Source organism: Astatotilapia calliptera, chromosome 12 (genome assembly GCF_964374335.1).
Source record: "Astatotilapia calliptera chromosome 12, fAstCal68.1, whole genome shotgun sequence".
NCBI lineage: Eukaryota > Metazoa > Chordata > Actinopteri > Cichliformes > Cichlidae > Astatotilapia > Astatotilapia calliptera.
In genome coordinates, this window is record NC_137433.1 from 6566845 (window position 1) to 6577162 (window position 10318).

General features: G+C 42.0%; 1 protein-coding gene and 2 long non-coding RNA genes across 4 annotated transcripts; 2 read left to right on the forward strand and 1 right to left on the reverse strand.

The window, feature by feature from the left end:
- The first annotated feature begins 1267 nt into the window (after window positions 1-1267).
- Window positions 1268-2799, forward strand: LOC145432482 (uncharacterized). The gene is made up of 2 exons (XR_013912782.1): window positions 1268-1404; window positions 2197-2799. It is a non-coding gene; the product is annotated as an uncharacterized LOC145432482 (long non-coding RNA).
- LOC145432481 (uncharacterized) lies at window positions 2487-4755 on the reverse strand. Of its 2 annotated transcripts, none has more exons than XR_013912780.1 (4): window positions 4503-4755; window positions 3939-4079; window positions 3636-3717; window positions 2487-3108 (listed from the first exon to the last, which is right to left on the reverse strand). It is a non-coding gene; the product is annotated as an uncharacterized LOC145432481 (long non-coding RNA). The 2 variants fall into 2 exon arrangements; XR_013912781.1 differs by having other exon boundaries at window positions 3939-4117.
- Window positions 4756-6798: 2043 nt separating this feature from the next.
- bmp10 (bone morphogenetic protein 10) lies at window positions 6799-10113 on the forward strand. The gene is made up of 2 exons (XM_026187674.2): window positions 6799-7345; window positions 7871-10113. The coding sequence occupies exons 1-2, from the start codon at window positions 6937-6939 to the stop codon at window positions 8902-8904; spliced, it is 1443 nt and encodes a 480-aa protein (XP_026043459.1). The 5' UTR covers window positions 6799-6936; the 3' UTR covers window positions 8905-10113.
- Window positions 10114-10318: the final 205 nt, after the last annotated feature.

The window sequence follows — 10318 nt, forward strand, 5'->3', positions numbered from 1 at the left end:
GTGCTGTGGTCCATTCTGGGTCTATGAACAAATATCAGAAATTATTCTTTGGTCCCAGTTTGGATTTGTGTTTGCCTGAGAGCAGCAGATTCTGGTGGAAACAGCCCCAGCCTTCCAGTTATTAATAACAGGTACTGGAATATCCACTAAAACCCCACAATATCATGACAGAAGCGCGGGGAAAGGTTAGGTGAATATCCAGACCTTTCCCTCAGGAGTTGGCGAAGACAATGGGTCTTCGGCAACTCTGGGTCCTCCTGGATGTGTTTGAAAATGGTGACTTAGTCAATGTTTTGTCAACGATGTCTCCATGTAGTCAAAAATGATTATGTACTACTTTAAAAACAGTAAAAATAATAAGTCTTACAGCAGAGGTTTTGTGGTGAAAATTGTGTTGATTTTCAATAGTCGTAAAAGGATAACACTGGGGAGTGAACACACAGATGGAAATCATTAAAATTCAGAAACAGGATATCAGGACTTAATATCTGCTTCCTATAAGGTTTGGTCCAAAAATAGCAACTGTGTATGGAACTCCAAAGTGTTCAAAATTAAATAAATAAATAGGTCAAGATGAAATAAATAACTATGTGAATAAATAAGACACAGATATGTAATGTGAGAATGATATTGTGAAATAATGGAACACATTTTGAAAAAAATGCTCATTATTGTGAAATATATTGCATTCTGCTATATAAATTTACTTATTATTGTGAAATATTATTTCATGGTCATTATTTTTCACAATAACAGAGATTATTCCTGAGGCATTTTATTTATTTCCAGCCGTTTTTAGTCCAAAATGACCTTTTTTCAAAGTCAGTCTTTATTTCAAAATCCCGTTTTTCCCGATGGTCTATTTATTTCATAATGCGACTTTTCAGCAGAATGACTTTGTCTGTCAATCAATGTAAGTGGGCTGGACCTTTGCACCTATTGGCTTATCGTTTACCATCGACTAGTTTTCCTGGATACCGGCTCCGCGGACGGCTACTGCAGCTAGCAACAGCGTGCTAGGTCAAAAGTCACGGAGGATGGCGGACTGGTGTGAACTTCAGCCAGTTCTGCTCATTTAAGCAAATCAGATAGAGAGGGATCATTTACCTGTAGATACTGTTTTGAGTCGTTTAGATGTTTCTAAAATGCTTGGGATGATAATTGCTCTTCAAGATGTTCGCATCGATGACAGCATTGTCAAAGGTTTAAGATCAATTCAGCACCGTGCTCGTTTGGAATACGCCGAGGAAGAACAGTCTTCAAATGTTGGCCGTCCACGTCTAGAAATCCCGGTGCAGCACTCAGGACTTTAGTGCTGTCCGGGATAACCGTCGGGGTAATTGCCGATACATTTTCTGTGTCTCCGAGCACAATTAGGAGGAAAATGACGGAGGAAGGTCTAAGGTAAGTTTATGCTGTAATTGAGCACCTGTGTGATTCTGTACACAGCATTGTTTAGGTGTTGACCTTAATTATGACGTTTGACAATGAATTATTATCGCTTACTTTTTTTTGTTACTGTCTAAACTAAGTGGGGCAGCTACGGCTAAAGCTATCGGCGCCATCTCGGCGTTGAGACACGTTTAGCAGTGTTAGCTGTTAGTGTGTTAACTCGGAGACTGGGGTCAGTGGAGCCTGTAGGAACCTTTTACACAGAGAGTAGACCCACCAGCTTTCCACAGTCTACTTACTTATCACATCTTGTTAGACAGCAGGGTCATTAGTGCTTTAAATAGTACATAGTTGAATGTTTCATTGCTGTTTGCAGTTGATTGTTCTCTGATAACGCATAACAAGGTTGATGTTAAATAGCGAGTTTATTGAAATGGTTTTGTCTATTTCAGCAGCATTATAGATATACTTTCTCTGGTGTCTTCGGTAAAGCTAAAACAAGAATACATTTACATCCTTGGTTCTTTCAGCATTAATTGGAAAACTTGAGATTTGCTGTGCGCCTCCCAAGCCATTCTCTTTTATCCCACCTGTCAGGTATAGATGGCAATACTTTAAACAAAGTTAAATTTGTTATACCTGAAGAGAACCAATCCTGACCTAGAATGGGTGAATGAATAATTAGTTGGTAGCCAATGCCTAAGCAACTCACATAGGCCCTGGCAGACTCAATAAGTCCATCTAGGAACAGCTGCAGGAAACACCTCTTCAGTTTAGATTTAAAACATGTGCATGCTCTTTCAGGTTGATGAGGATTATGGTGTGGACTGGACAGGACAACATAATCGCTGCCCATCAAATGAGATCACCATTCCTGAGATTCAGCTCCCAGATGCACTGAATGAACAAGACCCTGCTGTGCTACCAATACTTCAAAATCACTTGTAGAAAGACATTATTACATTTAATCAGTTTCTATGTCAGGAGGATTTATTTATTTATTTTTAATTTCTACAGCTTTGTAGCTAATACTGACTCAAAACAGCATAACCAATTTCATTTTCAACAAAACAGTGAGTGGCTATAAAACAGGATTTGTTTTATACAGCTGTCACTTTAATGATATTCATTTCTTGGTTGGATATACAGTACATGTCAACTCTGAGCAGATTTAATACAATGAACACAGTACAGTAGTGTAACATCTTAATTCAAATAATTTTTTCTAGAAATTTTTTTTGTATCAGTAGCGAGTATAAACAAAACATATTGTGTAATTTATAATGTACAGTGAACAACTGATTTTGATATCTGAACTCTTCATCGGTTTATATTAAAAAAGCCATAAATGCACACCTGTACTCTGTATTTTTCACTGTCAAGTGTATTAAAAAGAACTAGAACTCACTAGATTGTCCGTTTCTTTGAACACCGAGTACAGTAATGTGATGCAAGAAAGAAGAAATGGTCTAATTTTACCATGTGGTTATGGAATCAATCGTAAACCAGACCAAAACCTGAGTCAGTAGAGTTGAGACACACCTGAATGTCCATTAGAAATGACTCATAGGTACAGTAGTGTGCAGGAAGACGTAGTACTTCAAAACCGGTGGAAGACTTTGGAAGATTGCTGTTGACCACTTCCACAGTCATTTCTCGGCAAGACTTCCCATCCTGTCCAAAACTTGATGAGGGCTTTTTGTTGTGCACAAGATGCTGCAACAGAAGATTGTTTTAAACTATAATGACATCCTATATTCATTATTTTGAATCTTTTATGGAGAAATACCATAAAGATGACCACTTACATACAGGGCACCAGACATTTTTGCCCCACTCAAATTGCTGTTGTAGCTTTTATAGATATTTTTATGTTAACAAAGCTAAAAGTAGTCTACATACAATTCTAGTGCAACTGATAATGCCACCACTCTTATGTATTGCATGGAGCAAATAACAAAACAAAATTATACTATAGCGTAGAGCTGGGCGATAGAACGATAACGATATGTATTGCGAAATAACTTTTTCTCAATAGAAAAATTAAACTATTGCGATAGACCTCACCGCTCTTGTCCTTTTTATAAAAATAAAAATAAATATCGTGATATGAAAAAATCTCATATCGCCCAGCTCTACTATAGTGTACTTTGTTAATGACCCAAGATCACTGGACTGTATGTAATTTTCCAAAGTATAATCAGAGAAAACCAATGGCAAAATACCTATCGCAGCAGACTTACCATTTTCAATGAAGGACCGAAGGTAACCTGCCACTCTGCATTTATCCTCGAGAGCATTCCTCTTCTTCCTCATCTTCATCTTCTGTGGCAGGCCACAGTCATTTTATAGCTTTACTTATCTTGTAGTCTTAAGAGCATCAGCAACATTAGGTGTATTTTTATTAAATGTAACCCAGCTGTTCAACTAACCCACGCATACAAAACAGTATATTGGTGTTTTGTGTCAACAATTAATGTTCATCCTTCATAAATTAACCAAATAGCTTTACTATTCAGATGTTAAAAGATGTGACCTGACCTTACCTCACAACAGGGAGCAGTCTCTGATTCCCTTGGTAAGAAAGGAGGAATGATGTCTGATCTTTCTGTCAGAAGCGGCCATACCATGGTTTCCTTAAGCCCTTTCCTCAGCTGCTTGACTTGACGACTTGTTTGTGTTATGACCTACAACGGTGAGACCAAACCAAAACTGAAGTTGGAGTCTGTAAAGTGACACACACTTTAAATGTTAAATATTTAAAGAACATCCACTGTACTAGTAAAAGCATTTTCAAATTATACCCACTTACAAAATCACTACGTTGAACTAAAATTGCTTTCTTTTCTTTCACATAGATTACTTGTCTTCCATATTAGCACAGAAGATAAGCCACTTTAAAACAGTCATGAATAACTATTACCTACAACAATGTAAATAGTAATACAGACATTAACCCAGAAGACAATTATTTTCTCTTACCTAATTTATAGAATTCTTTGCTATGATAAAAAACAGTATTAAAAAAAATCTGTGACTAAACTGATTAAAAAGCTCATTTTTGCCAGACAGACAGACTAACCAAGCAATAATAACATATCGTTACTTACCCTGAACAGCGTTTCGTGGAGTGGAGCTAGCTGTGATAGCGTTAGCATTTGCTAACGTTAACACTGTGCGGTTGTGATGAGAACTTGGACCAGGGACCACTTCATCTCCAGTACACTGCTGCAATACGCAGACTGAGGTGAAGACGTTCAATCTAAGCGGTTAGCAAGTTCTCTGAGTAACTCAGAAACGGACTTGTTTCCTGCAGCCATGCCCTTCACAAGAATTGATACACCTGTAACGTTATTCGCGCCCAGTGTTTTGCATTTGTCGGTGCCTTAAGTTTATTTTGAGCTGCATACTGCCGCCAGCTGCATAGGAGACGCATTGCACCATTAAACCTAAATCGACAATTCATGTGCTATTACTTATGTCTGAGTAAAGGAGCAACCAATCACACAACCGGCTCCGCCCTGTCTTTCTTGATTGACAGACAAAGTCATTCTGCTGAAAAGTCGCATTATGAAATAAATAGACCATCGGGAAAAACGGGATTTTGAAATAAAGACTGACTTTGAAAAAAGGTCATTTTGGACTAAAAACGGCTGGAAATAAATAAAATGCCTCAGGAATAATCTCTGTTATTGTGAAAAATAATGACCATGAAATAATATTTCACAATAATAAGTAAATTTATATAGCAGAATGCAATATATTTCACAATAATGAGCATTTTTTTCAAAATGTGTTCCATTATTTCACAATATCATTCTCACATTACATATCTGTGTCTTATTTATTCACATAGTTATTTATTTCATCTTGACCTATTTATTTATTTAATTTTGAACACTTTGGAGTTCCATAACTGTGCGCTCCCTAAATCCTCAGTTGTTACACTCTTGGGCCGATAATGGAGACCATATGGAGGGGCCTGACTCTGTGTGCAAATAGACATTTTTTACTATCAAGCTTTCTTTAGTCCACCAGGAAGATGTGACGGCCTGTTGCAGCAGCAGTTTAACAAAGAGGCAGATAACAAGAACGTCTGTCAACCATCAGCCTGGCAGATGAGTGGCAGAGGCAGGAAAGGCTCATTCCTTCCCATCTGTGACGCACCAAAATCAGGAGTGTATCTGCGGGTCACACAAAGAAGCTCAGGAATGAAGGACAGTTGTGTAGTGAGACGAGGGTTCAGGTGACGAACCGAGCAGTTGTTCGGATCTGATTGGAAGCCAGCGTGAATCGTTGCTAACTAGTGTCATCAGAGTCTCTCACGGCTTAGCTGTTTGTTTGCTTCACACGTACTGTAGCGTGTAGCACGTGCCAATACATTGGACGAGGCCTTGGACGCCTGCTTCATTAGTCACCCAGTTTCCACTGCCATCACCTTTGACTTGTTCCTGTTATTCTAATTGAGAGGAATGCCTTGCAAGCTGGTGCCCCAGATGAAATGTCGTGAGCGTGCCTCACCTATTCTTGATTTCAGTTAACCCCTTTTCAGACATACTGCTGCTCTTCTCAGAGGAGGAAGTAACTTTCAGCAAGCGTTACACAAGTGTGGAAGTGGCTGAACGAACGGGAATGAGGATTTTTGTACTGCTCTGTCATTCTCACGAGCTACTTGAAATGTTGTCAAGACCCAAAGTGAACTCAGTATCTTTTACGCTCTATCATTAAGGCCTCACACCTCATTGCATTTCAATTTCATTTGTGCCACTGTTGCCTAATAGATGCATCCTGTGCACTGAACGATATCAACAGACCTGTGGTGTATTTTGTCCAAAAAAAAAGAGAAATGGTCAATGGAGCCTAGGCAGCAGCTCGCAAGAATCCACCATTTACAAAGCAAATAAACAAGTGCAGAATATCAACTCTGGAGCACCCACCCAAACAAAATAGCTCTTCCACAAGGAAGAGGCTACAGGACAGTGTTTACAAAATCCTCATTAAGGAAGTTGTGAGATAACACGGTCATGTGCATCTCACAAAGTTGAAGGGAAAGCAGGCACGCACACACACATACACACACACACCAACTAAAAGACCATACGCACAGAAGCAATGCAGAGCCCACCATAGCATAGATAAGGGACAGAAAGAAAGAGCTGGCAACAGAGAGCAGAGCACAGAGGGAGACTGACAGAGCAGAGGACACAACAGAGATGAGTCGGACGGACAAAGACGAGCCTCGGCCACCCTGCCACCGGAACTACAGCGGCGTCGCAAAGGACATCAAAAGGTGTGCGTGAGAATAAATGCTGTGAGGTCTGGAAGACAGCATCAGGAATACACACGCAGAGAGGCTCACACTGGCCTGTGCAAGGGCCACCAACACTTTTCAGCTGAAAGAACTTTTTAGCCTGCAGATAAACTGATCTTTACCTAAATTAACCTCTGAATTAGAGATCTTTTTTTTCTTTTCTTTTTTTTCATGAACTCATCCAAAGACAACCCTAGAGGGCATAAATTAAATTGCTGCAGATTATTTCTCCCATGGCGAGCACTTGGGTCTCTCAACTGGGAACCATTTGCACCTCCAAGACCTTGTTCTTGACATACTCCATCCTGCTGCTTCAGGGGCCCCTCTGTGGAGAGACTAGCCCCATCTCCAGTGCCCGTCAGAGACAGCGTCCCGCTCCGGGTCTCGGAGACGGGCATGGAGGGGTTGTGGATTTATCGTTGCTGGAGCAGGACGGCAACAAGGATGTGCAAAACCTGCTGGAGAGCCTAAAAGAACAGTTTCTGCGTACTTTCAACCTCTCTGGCATGGGTCCTCCTTCCTTAGCTCCTGGAAGTACACGACAGGAGCCACCTGAATACATGATGGAGCTCTACAACCGCTTTGCTAATGACCACAGTGCCATGCCCACGGCAAATATCATCCGCAGCTTCAAAAACGAAGGTACGTCACTGCTCAGTATCTTGTCGATAATGTAGATTGAAGAAAAGAGATACTTTTTTCCCTCTGAATTATCCTAACCTTAAATTATGGTAAAGCTTTGCCTAAATGTTCTGACACACATCCAAACATTTTCATTTTTCCAAAACAAAACAGCCACAACAAGAAATCCTTTAATTTTCCTCTAAAGCACGGGGTTAGGAATAAGGGCTACTTGTCCTTAATGACGACCTTACAGGGTTAAATGCAAAGTTAATACGTGTAATGATTTTTCTTATCACTTCTTATTCTTATCACTGTGATCTGTAAGACTTGTGAAACTGGTCTCCTTTCAGATATGTACAAAGTTTAGTATTTGATTTAGTTCATGACACTGAAACTCTTCCTTAGTTTAAAAAGCCTTTTATTTCAAAATGTTATTTCTACTTTGACATGACGGTTTGGATTAAATTCAAACAGGAGTTCAAAGTTTCTCTGTCTTGAATAAGCAAGTTTATGTCTGAACCACTTTTTTTTCTCCTCGCCCAGATTCCTCTCCCAGTGCTGTTGGTGTGGGAGGAGTGAGGCGCCACCCTCTCCTCTTCAATGTGTCAGTCCCACATCATGAACGCATCACAGCTTCTGAGCTTCGCCTCTACACCCTAGTCCAGACCGATCGCCACCTCTATGCTGGTGTCGACCGCCGGGTAACTATCTATGAGCTGGTATCGCATGACGATAACGTGACGGATGCGAACGCTGCCAGAGGAGACGCATTCAGCGGAGGAGAGGAGCGGATAGAGTTGGTGGAACTGGCTTCGCGCCAGGTCTACGGCACCGATAACGGCTGGGAGGCGTTTGACCTCACTGCTGCTGTGCAGCGCTGGCATGGATCTGACGATGGAACCACACACAGGTTGGAGGTGCATATTGCCAGCATCGCCGATGATGGTAATGTTCAAGACGTGACAGAAGCCAACAAAGACAGCAGTCTGCCTCAAGGGGACATGAAGATTGACACGAGCCCAGAGAAAAAACACAAACCCCTGCTAATTGTTTTCTCCGATGATCAGAGCAGCGATCACCGCGATGACAGGCGGGAACTGAATGAGATGATCGACCACGAAACCTCTAACATGGTCGTGCAGAATGACTTTGGGACTTGGGGGAGTGAAGAAAGTGAGCCAGATGAGGAAGACCTAATCCAAATGCGCTCCAATCTCATCTATGACTCGGCTTCTCGCATTCGCCGCAACGCCAAGGGAAACCACTGCAAGAAGCAGTCTCTGTACGTAGAGTTCAAGGACATTGGATGGGACAGTTGGATCCTTGCCCCCACTGGTTATGATGCCTTTGAGTGCAGTGGAATTTGTTCCTACCCACTGACAAAGCACGTCACACCCACCAAGCACGCCATCGTCCAGACACTGGTCAACATCAACAGCCCTCAGAAGGCAGCACGAGCGTGCTGTGTGCCCACCAAGCTGGACCCCATCTCCCTGCTGTACCTGGACGACACGGGGGTGGTCACCTACAAGTACAAGTATGAAGGCATGGTGGTGGCCGAGTGTGGCTGCAGATAATCCGGACTATCTTAGAAAGTCTACTGAAAGTCTTACGATAAGAGGAAGGACAAAATAACTAAAGAGAGGGAGATGAACTGAGAATGCAGATTCCTACAGTCTCTATAAGGGTTCCTCAGCAGGACTGAATGTGTTCAGTCACTATGCATGAAACTATAAGAACTCTCAAATGTGCAGCAAATATAATATCTTGTACCACGAGACACATTATTTCATCTTATACAGCAAAGGTGAATATGGACGTTGTTGTCAATAACGATGCACGTCCTCATACACGTAAGACTAGAAAGTCTCAAGATTTCCCAAAGAACCAAGCCCATCCTGCAGCCTGGTGGGAACTAGTGGGCCCGCTGCCCCCCTCCCTCTCCCCTTTCCCCTGACATCTGCCTTCCTCTCCACTTATCTCTAGCCTCCCCACTTGATGCAAACACTAATCAGCACTTCATGTGCCTCGGCGCAGTGAAATGACCTCCCCGAGGCAACCTGACAAGGCATGAACTCTCCAGGCCCACCGCCTGCCTCCTGTGGCCTCCTGATACGTGGGTACTGTGCTGAGGTCCCAGTGTCAGGGTTATCAATCCTAACCCCATTTCCCACTTCACATGCCTCTTTTCCACTCCCCCGAGCCTCAGTGATAACAAGGTGTTGTTGGTTGAGAACCATGTATGCCACCACTCAGCTTCGGAGAACTTAAAGCCGCTGTGAGAAGCTTTTGAGGTGATGCTTCGGGGGGAGTGAGGCATGGGTGGGCCACATTCCTAGGCAACAAACATTCTTAACTAGCTTGTCTTGCTGACCTAGCACTGTGTGGACCCCCCCTCCACCCACCCACCCACAGACACACAAACTGGACATATCTCCAACTCCTTTGTTTTTCCCACTTTGATGGTAAATGTCTTTGTTGGAACATTACTGTGGAGTGGGGAAGCAGCTACACATCATCCATAGATGGATTCCCAAAGAAGATCATTATTTTCTTTTGTTAAAGGCCTTTTGATACCTCTGCTGCTTGTGTCAAATAAAAGACTATTTATTGTTCTAATTTATTGATTTTTATAACAGAGTAGAAAGCTATATATGTATAACTGTAAGTCAGCATAGAGACGTTTTTTGCAACCATGACAATGCATTTGCAGCACAAGTGAATTTTGTTGGGAAGAGAAATGCTAACAGTTTCTGAAAGAATAAAGAATAATTATTAAAAACAAATCCTGAATGAATCGTGTGCCTGAATCACTGATCCCTGCAGTTTCACCAAACTTGCACATCACCCAGGCCAGCAGTATCAGCTTGCAGGTCACAGTTCGTGCACCACAAGCAAACAAAGAACCATGGGAAAATAAGTTGTGGCCCCGCTAATGATTAAAACGGACGAGCTACTGCTCGCACTGACAGGTCGCAGGCCGCAGATAGC